The following is a 19,069-nucleotide window of genomic DNA, read 5'->3' on the forward strand; positions in this document are numbered from 1 at the left end:
TAAACTAAAGCAACAGGTCACAACAGTTGTTAAGGGCCGGCTTTTCATAATGACTTGTCACTGTGAGTCTAAGATACACAGCAGAGTACCCGAAACCACACGTTTCCTTCTGTTTCTGGGGGACTGCCATTCAAAAGGAAGGAAGTTAGGGCCTTGATAATCATTCACATCTAAAAACAGGGCTAGGTAAAAATCCCACATACGATAGCAATCAAATGCTGGGAAAGCTACCAGCTGAATCCAAAACATCCCCTTTCTCGTCATCTTGAAGAACAAATTTCTCTTGCCTCTGGTACATGCAACTGAGACAACACACCAGCATTTACACACACGGATACTGTCCAAGACAACGCTTTGCACTGGCAGGCTAAAAACGCCCAACCCTGGTCAATGCCAGCTAACGCAGGGCCGAGAACAAAGAGAAGGGAAGGGATGTACAAGGGAGGCTCTCTTATGCCTTGACAAAGAACTCTGGAGACAATGAGAACACGTTTCCTACATAGTCACGGAATTCAAACAGGACTTAAACCTAACGCCTCTTTCCATTACCTTCTCCTTGGGTTGGACAAAACATGAGAAGTTGTACAAAAGCATATTCTTGTATATCAGGAAGGGAAATTACTGTGGCAGCTTCCACAGTTGAAACAATACAAGACAAAATGAGGGGAACAGCATGATCTGAAGAGCCTCTGTTTAAAGGCCAAGTGGCAGATTCTACACCACTTCCAGCCAAGTCCCATTCCCTATTTCAGAAGCACAACCACGTTAACGGGATCGCCTTCTCTAGAGCCTAAATGAAGTTTAGGCGAACGAACAGCCGTAGATGCCCAAGAACGCGTGCCTTGCTGGGTTAGGGGGGGCTCCCTCTGGCACGGCAGCGCAGGCTGGGGCCCCAGCTGACAAGCCGTGTTGAGCCTTGCCACGACAGCGAGGGAGGAAACCCACCGCTCGGCTCCTGCAACGGGTTAACGCAGGCCTGGCACGGCTGCGAGTCCTTCCTCAAGGCTGCTAAACGGGGCGAACGCCTCAACCGCGCCCAGCCGCCATCTTATGTCACCGGCGGAGCCCTGTCCCGGAGGGGCCCCGCGGGCCCAAGAGGGACGGATGCCTGAGGGGCGGCTCGGGCGCCATGCCCGGCCGCGAGGAGGCCCAGCGGGGGCTCCTAGGGACAGGAGGGCCCCCTCGCCCCCGGCCCTCCGGGACAGCGGCTCCCCGGGGCGCCGCGCTGCCCTCACCCCGCTCGGGGCAATGGCGGGCAGGGGCAGCCGCATCCCCCGTCGCCGAGGTGACCGACTCCCTCCCCCGACCCTCACAAGCCGCCAAACCACCCAATCAGAAACTTTCTTCCTCCCCCCGCCCTGCCCCGGCTCCTCCCGGCCGCGTCCCTCTTGCCCCCGCGCTCCTAATTGGCTGGCCGCCTCCCTCCTGGGATGGGATTGGCGGCGGGCGGGCGGCGCGCTCCTCCCCGCGGGCGGCGGGTGTCGGGAGCGAGCGAGCGGCGGGTGCGCGCGCGCAGGCCGGCTCCCCTCCGGGCACGCAGGGTTCCTTATAGGCGGCGCGAGCTCCCCCCCCCGCCCCGCGGATTATGTCGGTGTCCCCCGTGAAGCGGCAAAAGATGGAGTCGATGCTGGACCAGCTCAAGCACCACACCACCGTGGTGGCCGACACCGGGGACTTCAACGGTGAGAGGCGGCGAGAGGGCCCATCACCGCGCTCCCTTCCCCCCCCCCCCAGCTCCGTGGAGGGTGGGCGCGCCCGGCCGAATGGCCGAGCGCCCGAGGGGGACCGAACCACCCTGGCGGTGGCGGGGGGGGGGGGTCGCCGTGCGCCCGGGAGGCGGCAGGGCCGCGGCCTCTCGGTGCCGATAGCGGCGCGTTGCGCAAGGCCGGCGTTGGGAAAGGCGCCGTTACCTAACGCGGGGCGGGGGCCGCGGCCGCTCTCGGGAGGCTCCGCCGCAGGCAGCGGGCGGGCGCGGGAAGGGCCACCCTCCCCGGAGCCGGAGCCCCAGCGCGGTGCCCCTGCCCGGCGGCTGCCCGTACGCGAGGCCGGGCTCCCAGCTGCGGCACGGTCTTCCGCGAAGGGCAGCCCGGAGGTCTCCGGCTGGAAGAGGCGCTGCTGCGTGGCGCCGATGGCTTCCCCGGGATCCGCTGCCCGGGCTGCGGAGTCCCGGCCCCCGTGAGGTCTGTCCCGGCGGGAGGCGTCGAGCCGCCCGGTGTCCTCCCGGCTGGGGTCTGAGGGGCCGCCCGTGCGTTTTAACCGCCGCTGTGCTGGTGCCGCGGGTAACGCCCCCGCGGCGGCTGCAGCCCCAGCGGCTCTCGCTCCACCGAGCCCCAAGCGAGACCCAGCGCCCTGCCAGCTCAGTCTGCCGGTTACTGCGCCTCCTTCTGCTGTACGCCCCCTCTGAACCCAGGCCTTCGCAGCCGCCAGCCTGGGGGTTCGATCCAGTTCCACTCGTCGGACCCTCCGATGACTTTTCTTTTTCCCCCCCAGTTTGACCTGGAGTGGGTGCAAACCCACGTGCTGTTACTAGGAAGTGCCAGACTCGACAAGATAAGCTCTGCGGGGCTAACAAAGTTGGGTTTTTCCAATAACCAGTGTAGATTTGTTTTTTGGTTTTGTTGTGGCAGGTTTGGGGTTTTTTTTTTCCCCCCAAATGGCAGAAGCAAAGCAGTTGTGAAGCAAAGAAAATAATGCAAGAGTGCTTTTGTTTTCCTTATCTCATGAGAACGAGCAAGCGCTCTCCTTTCCAAGGAAGGGAGGTGGCGTTCGATTGTAAAGCCACTTGTTCCCAAGCTGTCACTGCCTGCGCGGGCACGCAACTTTCCTGGTACATCGGATCTGAAAAATCCCTCCCCTGAACGTCTCTGGGTTGCGCAGAGCAATGCTTCTTGAATCCTGTTCTGCCGTCACTGAAGCCTGTGGTCATCTGCCTGCTGCCTGCCTAATCCTATAGGTGATGAATAAACAATCCTAAACGGCAGCCGTCAAATGCCTTATATTAGTACATTTAAGAGCGCGCAGGGGTAGCAACAGCTCAGACATGTGCCCCGTGACGCCGTCTGCGTGTATTTACGTACTTGCACTGACTCTAGGTAACGTGTATCTGTTCAGCGCTTCAGATTGCCTGACTCCAAGTGTCAGGCTGCATGAAACATTAGGGAGAAACTGTTACTTCAAGAGTCCATCTGACCTGCCGGACAACCACCATACCATGAGAGGTACGGAGCATTGGATGCAGCTTTACCAAGCGTTGCATCGAGAGAGTTGGAAACGCTAAGTGACTAGGTAACTTCAGCCTTGTCAGATTTGTGTACCTTTGAGTAGTGACAAACCTGGCTAAAGCCCAGCATGTGCTGAAATTGCATGAATTCAAAACATTACACTGTCTACCCTGGTTTCAAAAAAGCATAATGGGAAGGAAAAAAAAAAACCAAACCCCTTGTGATGGCCGAGGGGGGCCACACACACAGCACACCCCTTGTGTACGGGTGGCTGTAAGGAGGCCGAGCGCTGTCCACCGGAAAGTTTTAACAAGCTCCTTGAAAGAGTTTTACAGTTGATCTCTGGCTGCCTGTTGTCACCTGTCAATCCTTACAGTCCAGACAAGGCTACAGTCAACATCTGACTCCCTCCCTGTTCAGGTTAAACGCTGATGCTGGTTAAGGTGCAGTTGTTGCCAACACCAGTTCCCAGTTTTGTTTATAGATAAACGTCTCAGTACGGTGCAGGACCATTCAGACCGGCATCCTTTCCTACACCGCACCTGCAGTAAGCGGTGGCAGCTTCTCCAGTAGCTGCACTAGTTTTGCTTTTTAACTAAGCCGGACCGGAATACACTTACTCTTTTGCCCAGCTTCCTTTGTGCTCACAATGAGGAAAGGTGGCACAACGGTCACGGACCGCCCCCCACTGAAAGCTTGTCCTGCACACCTAAAACTCAGGCTGCTAACTGGTTTCTGACAGACCTAAAGGAAGACTGGGTGAGGAAAACTGGGTGACAGACTTAACGAGATTAATTTACGCATGTTGCCGGAGACCCGTAAGAGTCTTCAAGTGCTGCAAGGCTGGAGAGGAGTAATAAGCGCTGTCAAAACAGACTTCTCTAAAACTGTGTGTATGCTTCAGAACTGAGTTTCATCTTACTTTATTTTAAGCAGTATCCATGTGAATTGAAGTGTGTTTTGAAGGACCCGTTTGTATGGAGTGGACTTGCTCCAGGATCATGATCATTGCCTAGGAGGGAGCTATGGAAAAACAATACTTATTTTCTTCTATGACTGAAAAAATAAAGTTGCGCTCTCTAACTTGGGTTTTCATCCCTGTGCAACAACGCTGAGGAAAATGAGCTGGTAATAAATATTTTGTTGTTTTTGACATTTAGCTGTGTTAACAAGGGAGCTTGTAAGCAGAAATTGCTGAAGGGCCTGCAGAGGCTCTCCCCTGTTTGCTGAGTCAGGCTCTGCATGCCAGGCAGCTCAGCTCTGATTAGGGCCAGACAATGCACATGCATGGTCACAGCCTACTCTGGTAAACAACTGGTATCACCTGAAATAGGTGTAGTCCGGGGCTTTAGGTAAGCCAAAGGTTCAAGTATCTTCTACAAGGAAGGAAGCCTGGTAGTACAAGGAAATTGCAAGAACAGATACTAAGAACTGGTATGCAACTGTTTGAAAAAGTTTTAAAATGCAGTAAGGCTCTAGCAACTTTTCCAACAGATGAGTTTTTCTCCTGTTCTGGTCGTAGACAAAACAAAAACCCAAAAGCCTAACTGCTAGAAGGGTAGAAAGATCCCCCTGTCTTTACTTTCCCCCTGTGATGCCTGGAACTCAGCTATGCTGGTGAATATGATATGGACAGATGTGAGGAGCTGAAAATTAGTACCACTTCTCTTCATCTGTCACTTCTACAAGTTTATTTCTTTTGGGCAGCATCTACAGTAGTGAGTGAAGTTTGCTGTGTCTTATTACTGTAGCTTTGTTAACCTTGTTCTGGTAGTTCTGGCACAAGCCAGCTTTCAGGCAGGGGTATTTAAACATCGTTGTGCACTAGTCTGCTCTATCGCGAACGCTACTGTCCTACAGCCGAAAGTGTTTTACATTCTCAGGTATTTGAGCAAAATCCTTCTAATTGCTCAGGCCTGCTGATTGTTTTAAACAGGCTATTTTTATTTCCCTAGCAATTGATGAGTACAAGCCCCTAGATGCCACCACAAACCCATCTCTGATACTAGCTGCTGCTCAGATGCCAGCTTACCAGGAACTTGTGGATGATGCTGTTGCCTATGGAAAAAAACTTGGTGGGTAAGTAAAGAGGGGTTTTTATCTCAGTAGATCTATATTTAAGATGCATGGCCTTCTAGGACTGCTCAGGAAGGCACTCTTGAGTTGACAGCATTATAGGAAATAGTATCCAGAGGCTAATACTGCTGGTGGAACACAGAGGGCAGAACACAAACATGGAGCAGAGCAGAAGAGGCTATTTGAACTCTGGAATTTAATGTTAAATGGGCTGTGAAATTTGACCTTCAAATCCATGGCAAGGTGTGAATGCACTTTTTCCCCCCCCTAGAAATGATTTTGCTCTTTGTGGTTTTCAGGTCAGAAGAGGAGCAGATCAAAAATGCTTGTGACAAACTTTTTGTATTATTTGGAGCTGAAATATTGAAGAGGATACCTGGCCGCGTGTCCACAGAAGTAGATGCAAGGTTGGCTCTTTTTCCTCTGGGTTACCCTGGATATTTGTACATACAAAAAGAGACATGATGTGAGTTGGAGAAAGATGTTCTTGACTAGACAGCTCACTGTTATAAGGCTGGCAAGAGTTTATATTGTTAATATTTGTTTAATTAGAGAATGGATTTTACTTAGTTTGCTTGACTATAACTTGGTGACAAAACTATGAAAACAAGTAATACTGAGTTTGGATTTTTGTAATCTTCTTGTTGTTCCTTAAGCAAGGGAAACCTCATGCTTCCAGTAGTTTTGCTCATTCTCGTTTGTGTGATAATGTCTTCTCAATTTACCAAGATCTGTTTTAACAGTTTATTTCAAGACGTGCATAGGATTTGTCTGTTAACCTGCTCATTGCCAATTCACTTCTAATGCTCAGCTTCTGCATTCGTTACGAAAAACTTGAGGAAAACTTTAGTCTATAACTTTCTCAAGGAAAGCTACCTTGAGCTCTGGATCCTCTAAATAGTAGAGGATCCGCTTGCTACTCTAATTATTACTACTCTATTAGAGTAGCGGTGCTGTCCTACACCTACTTGATGGGCTCACAATCTAGGAAGTATCTCTGAGAACAAAAACCTGCTATTGGCATATAAATGCTGATAAAATGGACAACGTTTTTCAATGGGGTTTGGGGAGGAAGAGCCTTTAAAAAAAAAAAAAAAAGTCAGTTTTAAGCAGTCCTGCTCTTGTTTCAAAGGTTGTCCTTTGATAAGGAAGGAATGATTCAAAGGGCCAGGCGCCTCATTGACCTTTATAAGGAAGCAGGAATTGGTAAAGATCGTATTCTCATAAAGCTCTCTTCAACATGGGAAGGAATCCAGGCTGGCAAGTAAGTACTTCTGTACCTGGTACGCTGAGTCTCATAGCATGCTTCTGCCTGTTCACAGGCACCTGACTGACAAACGCATTCTGCAGTTAAAATAAAGAATTGTTCTGAAAGCACTGCACCAGGAAATCTGTTGCTAGGGCTACAGCTAGCAAGCAAGGTGCTCTGCTACAGCTTTCTGTTGCAACAGGAAAAGTTTGTTCATACAAGGGCCAGGCCACTTGTAAACAGAGTTTCCTGAAATATCAGGCTAAGTTGTCTGCATTTGGTTCAAGGAACAGCATTAAATAAAGCAGAGTCTGGCAGTGCAAAACATCTGCTGTTAGCTTAAAACTTTAAAGCTTATAAACTGTACCACGTTCCTAATTTAACTCAAGACATTCAGTCGTTTAACCTACTAGCTTGTTACTAAAATGTAAATTCAGTAGGTGAGCAAGCTGCTGTTTTAAGCCAGCCTGTGTCTGCAGGGTTCTGGAAGCAGAGTATGGGATTCACTGCAACATGACCCTGCTGTTCTCCTTTGCTCAGGCAGTTGCCTGTGCTGAAGCTGGAGTTACTCTGATTTCCCCATTCGTAGGACGTATCCTGGATTGGTATGTTGCAAATGGAGATAAGAAAACCTACGAGCCTTCAGAGGATCCAGGTGAGCTTTCCTTTTAACGTATTACTAAAAATACAGTAGCTACTCATTCAAACTGCAGTTTACTTGTATAAACCCTCTTAATGAAAAAAATGTTGGTTTTGAGCATGTTCTAAATCATTTGTACTTCAAATAAATTATTCTGAAAATTGCTGATTTCTCCTTTTTAGGAGTGAAGAGTGTCACTAAGATCTATAACTACTACAAAAAGTTTGGCTACAAAACTATCGTGATGGGTGCTTCATTTCGAAATACAGGAGAAATAAAAGCGCTTACAGGCTGTGACTATCTCACTATTTCACCCAAGCTTTTGGGAGAGCTCAGCAAAGAGTATGTCAAGTTAACTCCCACACTGAGTGTAAAGGAGGGTAAGTCCACACCTATGTAACGCGGGCTTGCTCAGTCTCCCTTTCTTCCTGAATGTTAAGAGTACGTGGTTCCACTCAGCCCTGCGGTGTTTGCTTCCATTCTGCTTTAAGGATAGATATTGACCCCTCTCTAATGGAAATACTGTAGCCTGATTACAACAGTACTGCTACAGTTGCTGACACACAGTCAATTTTTTTCGGGTCTTGGGCCCCACTGAGTACGCTAACTGGAATGACGATGGGTTGTGAGTGTGCTTAAACACTGTGTACCCTCTCCTGAGAGGACAGGGAGAGCAGAAGGAACTTTATACCTCATATGCTTGGGATGAAATTTTACTGAATATTAGCAAAGATGCCAAACCTGGTTTAATCTTATGTTAATATTGCATCAGCGATGCAGTTAGCTCTAGACATGCCAAGAGATGCCTTTTCCCTCCAGAAGCTCTAGAAATTAATCGTATGCAAGACTAAGTGATTTCATCTAGTGATACTGTGCCACGATGCTTTTGAATATATGTTCCCATTGCACTACTATTCCTTTTCTGTAGCCTCATTAAAATGCTACTTTACAACTTAGAAGATGAGATTTGTGCACAGCTGTAGTCATGGGTTGCTGCTTACAGGGTGCTAGCTGCCTTGTAGGCATGTTATCAATTGAGCTTTTGTTAACGTACTTGCCAAATAATCAAAGACCTAATTGTTCAGCGTATTTGCTTAGAATGTCTCACTGCGTAGGACTGTTGCATAATTCTTTATAATAGGCCTGAAAGTACCGTACCATTCAGAAGCAGACACAAGATAATGGCATACATGTAAACATTGTATTTTAAGAGAAACTGATTATCTAGATGACTTCCCCACCCCTCCAAAGCCAGATCTGGAGCATTTTCAGTCCTGCAGCCCAAAGTGTGCTCATGTAGCAAGTCCTGTTGAAACTGGTGTTTGAAATTTTTCAACAGCTGGAGATGGTCAGAATCTTGAGACTGTTTTAGGAAGCCTGTGGTATTTGATAATAATCTGATAATATGATTTGTCTCTCTTTCCATTCCCCTTGCACAGCTCAGGCATGTGAGCTTGAAAAGATTCACCTGGATGAGAAGGCATTCCGCTGGCACCATAACGAAGACCAAATGGCTGTGGAGAAATTATCTGATGGGATCAGAAAATTTGCTGCAGATGCAGTTAAACTGGAGAGGATGTTAAAGGTAGATGTTATATCATGCTGCATCCTGCCACCTCTCACGTTCCTCCCAAGTACTGCAGCTAACCTACAGTTCCTTGTGGTATGGCTAAGGATTAGGAACCTGTAAGCAAGTCCGATCAGGTTTTTATACAGGTGGTACATGTTATGTAGGACAGGCAGCTAGCAAACTGGCCACCTAAATTAAGTGAACTTGGTAAACTTCACTGCATCTCAAGAAAGAGTTCATGCCAGATGTATACAGCCACACCTGCTGTTTGAGGCCCAAGGCAGTGTTTAGACTGGCAGCTAATCAAGATAACAGTACTGTCGAAGTGAAAAGTCTCTCAGGTCTAATTCTAAACTCCTTATCTGTTAGCAGTGGTACAAGACACGTAAATAATCTTCAGTGAGCTGGAAATAAGTCATGCCTGTAACTTGGCACTAGGAGGCACCAAGAAGAGATAGCTGAGTGTAGCCAAGCCATGTGAAAGTTTTTTCTGTCAGTTTATGGAGAGTCTTTCAAATGGGATTAACTGAACTGTGTGTTTGGGGGGCGGGGGGAATGCACACCAAGTGTACCTGATCTAGGCATTTGTTCTTGCTGACTGGACAACTACTTAGCAGCGACTTAAGCCTGCTTTGCTAAAGCACAGTCCACATCCAAAACTCTTACTCAGCTGCTGTATGTTTACTGCTCTCTTTCTAGGAGCGAATGTTCAGTGCTGAAAATGGAAAGTAGAAAAATCGGAATTCTCCTGAGTGGTCAAGGCTGAATGAGTGGATCACCTGAGGTTAAATGGATGTACAAATGTCTTACCTGTAAAAGTCTTATGCTATGTATGGATAGATTTCTGTATCATGCTTTTTTTATCAATTTACAAAGGGACAAACAATTATAAATTGTTGTGGCACTTTTGTCAATACATGCTAATTAACACAGACTTTCTTTGTAATGTGTTCACTTCACTGCTGCGGGGGACATCTGACAGTATTTTATTTTTTTTTAATTTTTATATTAAATTCCTAATTAAGTCTACATTTCTAACACATTAAGAAAGCAGTTTTGTTTTGTCTTTCATGCTGTCTCACTGTGACTAAAGAGAAGACACAGGTTTCAAAAGCCCTCCTTGGTACAAAACCCACAAGTACTCTTATGAGACACAAACGTACTAAACCAGCTAGGCTCCAGTCCCTTCCTGTCCTCTTTCTGCAGACGAGGTGGCAGCAGTACTGACTTACTGGTTGGCAAACGTGGTGAACACCATCATAATTAGTATTTCAAGGCTTTTTAACCGGGGGGGGGGAAACCTGTATCATAAGCAATTTTTAGGAATGTTGTCAAATACCAATTTTGTTTACCACTTGCCTAAGAGCCCAAGGTAACAGCAAGAACATGAAATTGATTGAAGCTGAAATGCCACTGCAATTACAATACAAGCATAAGCTACAGCTACCCCTGATGTTACTAAAGGCCACAGTGACAGCCAGCCATGTGCTCGCAAACCAGATGCCAGTCTGATAACAGAACCATATCAGACATGTCTATGTGGTGCTGCGCTCCCAGCCTTGCCCTGGACCTGCCCCACACAGCGTTGGGAATAGTGCCAGTCTATCAGAGGGAGATGAAGCCACCTCAGGGGACTGATCTAGACCCCTCTGCTCTACAGGCGTAGGTAACAGTGAGAAGCAGGCCACAGTAGAAAGCAAGCTGTCTGGAGGGAGGCAACCTTTTTCCCTTCATTTCAAAGGGCAAGCTAGCATTAAAAGCTTTACCCTGCCCCCACGTCCCTACACTGTGCCACACAGCCATCTGACCTACGACTGCAAGTCCAAGCATGCACTGTGATTTAGATCACTATAGTCATTAAAAACTGTTAACAGAGTATTTGTATCCTGCTGAAAAGGGAAATGAACTTCAAGTACAGCAGAGGCACCAAGAAAAGTCTGTAGGCTCTCTGCTTTGGATCTAGCTTTCTCAACGTCTGTTTTCTGTTCCAGACTATGAGATGAGGAGAGGTCTAGCTTCTTAGCAGACCACAATTTCCAAACCAGGCAAGTTTGGCTCCAGCTGTTAACAAGTACAAAAGTATGAAGTTATGACTTCCTAAGGCAAGAGAATGCGGCTTTCAGCCAGTCCAGAATTACACTTCCCTGGGATAGCTTTAATAAAGCTGCACAGCACCATTGTGAGACTGACAACTGCAGAGATGATAGACCAGTGAGACCCATGGCAAGCCAGAGCAATCAGAGGTGACTTCTGAAAGGTAACACAACTCATGAGTGGGCACTTCAACGGGTTTTTTAAAAACTGCTACTGCAATAATCAACAGATGGCAGGGTAGAATGGGGATCCTCAGCCAGACAAAAATATTTCCCCACAGCAACAAGCCTACTTAATCTAGCAAACTGTGAACTTTAAACACAGTGTCACTGATGAAGAGCTCAAGTATTTCCCATGTTCTGAAGAGGAAGATCTGGGGCTGTAGAAGTGGCAAATACAAAACTGCTGTATAGAGGTCTGTGCAGTTGTTGCTGGTCTCCCTGAAAAACAGATCTTTCTTCCTCATGTTCACTGACAGGTGATAAGCCTCTCTACAGGCTGTAACTCCACCTAGATAGCTGGATGATTCTCAGCCTGCCACAGCTTGTCTTACAACAAGGCACACATGTCCTAATGCCTGACTTCTTAGCAAAGGAATTAGGAGGTATTTTAGACCACTACTGCATTCTTACAGGTGGAAGGGTTCAGGCACAATTATACTGCAGAGAACCTGCATGAAGCCAAGCTACCTGAGTTAGCACTGACCCCAGCTGGTCAGTCTTCATACTAGCTTCACTCTAGATGCAACACAGAAGGACCGTCTGTCTGAACTTCACATTTACCAGCCCACTGGTATCAACAGGAATCTTTTCGTTGATTACTTTAGCTGAGTCATTCTCCCAAGATTTGTACCTATTTGGCATTAAAAAAAATATAATCCCAAGGCAATGCAGTGCTGTCAGTTAGCCCTGGGGCACCAACACACCTCTTCTGCAGAACATGGAGAGCTACATGCCAGTTTCTTGAAACAGCTCAGCTGTGCATCTGCATCTGATGTACAATCACTTCTCCGCATCTGTCCTAGGCTTCAGCTGCTACTAACAAAGGGTCAAATCCAGAAGTAGCTGGATTTGACAATAGTTCTTTGATATAGAAACTTCTTCTCTCACAGCCAAAACCAACTCATTTCATCTGGACCAAGACTGGCTCCTAGGAACACGACCCGGTAGTTACAGCCCAAATGGATGGTGGTTATCTAGGGATTAATCCTGCTCCAAAAATCCTTTGCAATCCAGTCCCCTTCCTCCCACTTTGCTTGTAGAGTACATATTCTCCTATTTCACAGGACTTCTGCATTAGATCTCCTCAGGAAGACCTGCTGAGCCACACCTGGTGAATACAGTCAGGGCTCCACTGAAATCAGCAAAGTGGCATCAGTTTAAACTCCCCAAAAGGTCTTTACCATTTTGTGTATAACTCTTCAGAAACAGAAGTGTTAGTTGTCACTGAAAAGTCAGTGGGGAAGCCACAGGTTTATGAAGACGCAGTCCTTTCAAACAGAACTAGGAAGTAGACAATGATCCAAGGAATCCAAGGTTACCCTCTGACTCACATTCTGCCAGTGGACTGCTGCCGTTCTTTCAGACTGCCTGAAAAATGTTTTCTTCCCCCATTACCAGCAAATTTGCTTTTTGCGCACTCACAGAATCACAGCATGGGTCAGCAAGTGACTGATACCCAGCTCCTGAAGACGCCGGCCCCTTACATAGACAAGCGTGACCCATGCGTCCGGGTGCAGTGTCACACTGCAATGTTTGGAGTCACCTCTGGCAAACTACTTTTCTTAAGAAAAAAAATAATAAAAAGATCCAAATTCATTCACCTCAGAGCTGCTTATCTTCTCCCCAGTCCTACCAAGTGCCCTACAGTTTTTAAGTGGGTTTGGGTGGTGCTGACAGTGCTGCCTCCCTAGCACTCTCCTCTAGCACCATGAAGATGCATGGACGTGACCGCTAACTGAGCCACCTCCACTATCTGTGAATCTTTAGCCTGCCTTTTGACAATGACCAGAGACAGCTCTCTGACTCTTCTGCTGATCTGCAATGCGGAGCGGAGCGCAGCTGTCTGGATCCTTTCTCATTTACAATTTAACAATATCACATGCCTGGCAAACTGCCAGCCTCCCTTCCCCACTGAGGTTGTGTGAGTTGCGCTAATCGGAGCCCAAAGACCTCTGTGCAAAGGCTGACTCCGAGCCCTTAAACAGCCCAGAGGGGAGGAAGCAGCTATTCTGGTCCATGGACTGCAGCCATCAACATAAGCTCACCTGCCAGACCCCTCCATCCTGCACTTCACTCGGCATCAAGGCATTCCCATCTGAAAGCTGTGTCCTTGATCTCCGTGGCTACCAAATAGCTCAGGAAATGTCTGGAAGGTGCCTGGTCTTTGTGGATAATCCTGCTGCCCTTAGGAAGCACATTCCCTATGCGCCTCTCATACCTGGGACCCTCTTTTAGCCTGGAGTCCTCCTCCCATGAGGAGACAACCCAGGTGGGTCCCTTCTTAATTTAACCTATTTTGCACCCTTCCCTCTTACTGTAAGACAAGTCCAACAGAGACTCCTTAGACTTCTCCAAGCATAAGGCATTACGGACCCATTGCTTATCAAAGCCGCTATGTAGGTTGCTAGTACACACCAATAGACTTCGAAATGCAAATGCCATCATGTATATATGTCATATTTTATATCGTGTCTCACACATCCTGGATTTTGGTTTATAATTACTAGGACAAAAACCCTGCCAGTGACAGGGATGAACTGTCATAGGATGAGAATGCAGGAAAGTCTTAGAAGAGGGTACCCACCTCCTTACTGTCACACAGAGAACTGGTAGCTCAAAGTGACAAATGTGCTGGACCGGTCTTTTCTAGGGGAGGTCTGTCTGACAAATTTCCGCCCTTTTGCTTTCCCCAAAGCCTCTTTGTTCTGAAGCTTTCTCAATCAGAAAGAAACCAACAATTTTTCTAAAAATATCTCCCAGTCAGCCCTAAAATACTGACAGATGAAAGCTGGTCACTTGGGGAATGAGGAGCCCGGTAAAAGCTTTCTGCTCTGGAATGATGTGTCCCAAGCCCTGCTGAGCTGATACCACCACACATCTCTGTCAGCAACCAGCCTTGCACCATGGCAGGGGGGGAATTCAGGCACACAGAATTTGGGGGTTTGCTGCTGTGAAGCTGGGCAGTCAGAGGCTTTGAGCCTCTGCAAGAAATACCCCTTCTTCCTCCTGGATGAGGCAAGTGCCCTGCACCCTCACACCACCAGCAGAGCCACAGGATCTGTCACCTCACATAGCTGGGACACAGCTGGCCAGGGTCAGTAATGCCGTGGGGTTCAAACATAACTCTAAAGCACTCCAAAAGTTGCCCAAGAGAGAATAAAATACTGCAGTGAAAGGGGAAGAGGAGGCAGGAAAAGGTGCCTCAGTAACAGTCAAACCTTACTCTGCTTACCTATACACACATGGTCCCCTCAAGAGTTGAGGGGGCAGGAGATGAACACGTTATGCTTAAAATGTTCACTGTCATAGGATCCCTTACCTGCTCTGGTAGCAGCTGCAGTTTCCCATTTCGGCACCAGGGCTTTTTCTCTTCAGCACAGGCTAGATGTTTTGAGGTGACTGATGTAGGTGGCTAAGTCGCAAAGTCCACGTCCATTCTGAAATGAAGCAAAAACCCAACAACCACATAAACCTTCAGCCTACACACCTGTTTATCCAGTCTCACAGAGCACCTTTACCCCATAACTCTTCCTCAACTTCATCTCTCTTCAGGAGATGAAGAGATCTCTCCCAGGATCCTGTCTGAGCCCCGCTTACAAACTCCTTCTAATGGCTTCCCAAATCTCCATACATCCTCAGATTAAGAAATTGGGAGCAGGAGATGTCTGTTGCCTCCCAGAAAGGTTTTTAGCTATCACAGTCACAAGGACAAGCTCGGACTCAGCAAGTAGGGGCAAATAAAATGTGTGTAAATTCCAAAGAACCAATACATACACTTTAAAATGTGATTTAAAAATGCCCTTGCACTTTATTAAATGCACCCAGAGCCAGTAATCCTTCCCAGCCACAAAGGCTAAACCTTTCCAACCCCTTGGGACAGAAAGTCTCCCTTTACCACCTGCTCTACACCTCAGCCCAGTTACCAGGCCCTCCCCACAAGACAGGGTTCACCTGGGCTTTCCCAGCCCCATGCCAGGAGAAGAGCCAGCACAGAGGGCTGCCATCAACCCCCTTCCTCATGGGGCAAACTTGTGCAGCATGCTTCCTCCAGGTGCTTGTAGTCTAAGCACCAGAGCCTAGGTTACGGCCGCAGAGTGCTACAAACTGCACGCACACGCAAGGTTGTAGTTTGCCCTGTGAGGCGGTCAGGGAGAGAGACCCCACACTTCAAACAAAGCAGGAATTTCTCTGGGTTGGGCCGAGCGGGGCCAGGCCTGACTTGAGGGGGGACTGGCTGAGCAACCATGCCGATAACACACGGGCCAGCAATGGTGGGAAGGCCACCCTCGGGCAAGCCCACATCTGAGTTCATGGACGCCTCCTGCAACTGCGGGGGGAGTACAAACACAGCCCACGAGTCTGCTAACATACCAGGCTGGAAAAGGACGTTCTTTCTACCCTCCATTCCCAAATTCCAAGAGTAAACAGTGCTGTATCTCCCTGTACATGTGGGTCTTGCCTACGCAGCAGGATCGCATAAGTTTCTGTGCAAGTAGCACCTGCCATCAGACCTTGGTACATATCAGAGTCCCCGAGTATTCCTGCAAGAGAAAAGCATTCATTAAAATATTAGAGCCTCCAACAACAGCAGACGGTATTCAAAGCTCAGCAAGTGATCTAAATGGACATTTTGAACTTCTACTTTCATTGTAATTCTCAGGCAGGGAAATAAGTGGCAGAAATATTAAGAAAACAAACCCCCAAGAGAAAGCAAACTTTGTTTAACAGACTGTGCAGACAGTTTAGCTTGGGAGCACAGAATACAGCTGGCAAGTAAACGATTTCTGGTTTGCTCACACAATTGAAAAAAACTTACACACAAAACATGCAAATCATGAAACAAATAAATTTGGGACTTACAAGAAGCAGGATAAATGGAAGTAAAAAGCTGAAATACCTTTTATTTGGGGTCAAATGCAACATTTTGTCTCCTGGCTTTTTGTGCAGCCTTTAAAAATATATATTAGGTATATTTCAAAGAGAAAATGTGAAATAACCAATTGCAGTGATTTTGCTGCTTCTTAGCTAAAAAAAGTTTGTCATATTCAGGACAAAGCTGTGGAAAATGTGTTCAATGCAAAAGTGCAATTTGTAGCAAATTAATTTAAAAAAAAAAAAAGATAGATAATCCTGAGCTGAGCTCTAGTCTCCCTGTGGCACATTTTATTATTCATTCCTTAAGGTACACAGCAAGGTAAGAGCCGAGAGCCTCGTTGTATGGGCTCCTGACACACAGACATATAAAAAAATAGAGTCCTTGTACTGAAGAGATGCCCAACACTTCAGCAGTACGTCAGGGCTGTCCCTTGCCAGGAACTGGCCAGGCTTGGGGTCTCCTGCTCTCATCCTGACACCAAACAGGGCTCTGCAATGAGGCTGAGCCCCACAAATCACTGCTCCAGCCAACGGCATGGCTTGAGACACTGGGGATTAAAATCAAAGCACACGGCTCACAGTTTCAGATCTACCATGCAGCCTGAATAAACCTATAAATAATATTTAGTATAGATAATATAGGAAATAGCATATGATAACTGTTAGAATAGGATTAGATACGATTAGTAGTTTAAGTCTATACAAGTAATTATTAATTCACTGGCAGCCCAGATCAACTTAGCTTTACTGTAGCTTATGTGGAAGTAAAAGGATCAGGAAGTTTGAGGGACAAGCAAAGTAAAGCAGCCAGTCCAAGGGCAAAAGGTGTGAAGAAACTGCTGAGCTCTGAGGAGCCGTGGAATATCATTTTTACCTTATGATATGATTCTGCCCAATTACTTTATACTGATTTAACTACTTTTATACTGGAAAATAATAGAATAGAGATTTGGCAGCACAACCATTCCTCTCTCTCCTTGAACCAATGTACATGGAGAGGCTTCCCACAAGGATACCCAAACCCGTCTTGAAACTGAGGCATACCGGATACGTTTTGTCCTCCTAGATAATTTCTCCTTAGATCAACACTAACGATTGTCTGAAAGAACACCAGTGTTCTCCTTTTTACTTTTGTTTCTCTTTTCATTCTCTGTTCATATGTTTTGCATAAATTTAATTTCACATAGCTCATGAATTTGCTGTATCTGTACTGCATTATTGTTTGTTTTCCGTATTGCATACCTTCGTTGGCAAGTAAAATCCTTTTCATCTGTTATCGCGAAAGCTAACCCTCTTTGAGGCAGGGTGCTCAGACTCTCATCATTTCCCAGCTGACGTCTAGAGGCCGAGCCCATGCTTCAGCTCTGTCTTCCTTCTGCTTCAGGAAGGCTGTGTTCTGACGTAGGATGGGATGGGCTTGGAAGGGACATATCCCGTGGAACTAAGAGCTGAGGATTTCCCAAGGCAAACAGTGACCCTGACAGCCAAGCCTTGGATGCAGGAGATCCATCCATATGATGCTTCAGGAGCAAAACGGAGGAAGGCTCTGAGCTCTGTTCCTCTGCAGTTCACTTTAACAGGTAAATGTATCCCCAAGGACATTCAGTTGTTATGTCACACAATTTACGTATAAGCAAGAAAATGACAAAAGTCTGCTTTTATATAAGAAAATAGTGCCATGGCTGGGGGGGGGGAGAGGGGGGGAATCAGCCTCTGCTAGGTCAACTACAGGAGCCTGGGAAAGTTACTTATTAAAATAGCTGAAAATCTCCTTGTTATAAATAACTATGAACAACAGCTCAGGCTTCAATATAGCCTAAGCGATAAGCATCTCTCTCGCTCCTTCTTAAGAACAGCCAAACCAGTCAGACTGTAGATCCATTTAGCATAGCATCCTGCCTCCAACCATGGCCAGCAGCTGTTGAGGAAGATCTCCACAGAGCAAAGGAAACAGCCCTAAGAAAACACCCTTTGTGATTTGCTTTCCAGTGGAAAAGCCAGTGGAGGACTGCTTTTTTGGGATCAGAAGACCTGCATTTCTCAGCCCAGCCCCAGACAACGGGGAAAGGATCAGCCTCCTGCCATATGAAGAGTTTTCTTTTACAGTGGTTTCTGCCAACACAAGAGAAAGGTGACCAAACCAGCTCCAACAGTATGCTTGGACTAAGCCTGGAAAGGGACTAATCATGCACCACTCACCACCTGCACAGTGTCAGGCCCTAAGCTGCAATAATACCACGAAACAGCTATCATAAAATGCAGGATCAGCACCAAATGTCTTCAAAAGGCAATAGGAGTCTCCCCAAACATCCACACGCCTAACAGCCCGTAACTGCTATTATATGTGCATTAGCCCTGCTGTCAACCCTTCATCCGACTGGCAACTGCTGCTCGGTCTCCTTCTGTCTCTTTTGTGCTTTCAAACATCATCAGTAGCAATGATCAGGTTTAAGTTTGATGGTGTTTCCCACCCCAGGGTGAGGCAGGGTCAGGCTCCATCTTTTCTAGCTGCTCTCTACAGGGCTGCTGGGCTTCATGGCTTTAGCCTGGAAGTCTTGGAAACTTTATACAGAAATTGTATGACCCAGCATTTATATTTGAAGAGAAAATTTCTTCTGCTAGAAAAGTAAGTAAAACCCTTCCACCATCCAGAATGCAAAGAAAGGGCAAGCAATTCATGACTAACCCAATGGCAGAGCTGGTTTGCTTTTGTGGTCCATGCAGGAGCCCAGCTCTGATGTGAGCACACCATGACCCTCAGCATCCAACACTCTTTTCTTGCCTTTCTGCAGGATAAGGGACTTGCAGGTCCCGAGTCCCTCAGGGTTGCACACATGGGGCCTCACAGAGGATATCTGCCCAGCATCTGTGAACATCTCCTGGGAAAACAGCAACTGCAGGAGGCCCTGTCAGGCTTCTGTGTGTTTAACGGCCACTATGCTGTCAGGGTGAGGATTGTTAGAGGCCACCGTGGGCCCTGCTGCTCAATTTTGATTTCAGCATACTTGAAGGAAGCTTACAATCTGACCTTTGGTTTTTTGTTTTTGCTTTACCGCTGGGATCTAAGTTACAGTCTGAGCTCAGATGTATTTGGATCATGCAAAGTATGAGTATTTGCAAAGG

The 19,069-nt window shown here is 47.1% G+C and overlaps 1 protein-coding gene and 1 long non-coding RNA gene across 3 annotated transcripts; one reads left to right on the forward strand and one right to left on the reverse strand.

The window, feature by feature from the left end:
* Window positions 1-1,503: 1,503 nt before the first annotated feature.
* On the forward strand, window positions 1,504-9,785 carry TALDO1 (transaldolase 1). 2 transcript variants are annotated; one of them, XM_076343655.1, is made up of 9 exons: window positions 1,616-1,682; window positions 4,158-4,349; window positions 5,177-5,300; window positions 5,597-5,704; window positions 6,430-6,561; window positions 7,026-7,201; window positions 7,369-7,566; window positions 8,626-8,771; window positions 9,456-9,785. In XM_076343655.1, exons 3-9 carry the CDS (start codon window positions 5,242-5,244, stop codon window positions 9,486-9,488), a joined length of 852 nt encoding a protein of 283 aa, XP_076199770.1. In that variant the 5' UTR covers window positions 1,616-1,682; window positions 4,158-4,349; window positions 5,177-5,241; the 3' UTR covers window positions 9,489-9,785. The 2 variants fall into 2 exon arrangements, with proteins under 2 accessions (XP_076199769.1, XP_076199770.1); XM_076343654.1 differs by lacking the exon at window positions 4,158-4,349 and having other exon boundaries at window positions 1,504-1,682.
* On the reverse strand, window positions 5,669-17,441 carry LOC143163030 (uncharacterized). Its single transcript, XR_012995828.1, has 4 exons — window positions 17,189-17,441; window positions 15,443-15,612; window positions 14,391-14,508; window positions 5,669-5,730 (listed from the first exon to the last, which is right to left on the reverse strand). It is a non-coding gene; the product is annotated as an uncharacterized LOC143163030 (long non-coding RNA).
* Between the last annotated feature and the right edge of the window lie 1,628 nt (window positions 17,442-19,069).

The sequence above is a fragment of the Aptenodytes patagonicus genome, chromosome 7, assembly GCF_965638725.1.
Source record: "Aptenodytes patagonicus chromosome 7, bAptPat1.pri.cur, whole genome shotgun sequence".
Classification (NCBI taxonomy): domain Eukaryota; kingdom Metazoa; phylum Chordata; class Aves; order Sphenisciformes; family Spheniscidae; genus Aptenodytes; species Aptenodytes patagonicus.

What these genes read in the sequence shown, in the direction of transcription:
- TALDO1 (XM_076343654.1), top strand. Translation starts at nt 1,586, where the DNA reads ATGTCGGTGTCCCCCGTGAAGCGGCAAAAGATGGAGTCGATGCTGGAC. An exon ending in CACACTGAGTGTAAAGGAGG is followed by an intron (nt 7,567 to 8,625) that starts GTAAGTCCACAC and finishes CCCCTTGCACAG; the next exon opens with CTCAGGCATGTGAGCTTGAA. An exon ending in AACTGGAGAGGATGTTAAAG is followed by an intron (nt 8,772 to 9,455) that starts GTAGATGTTATA and finishes CTCTCTTTCTAG; the next exon opens with GAGCGAATGTTCAGTGCTGA.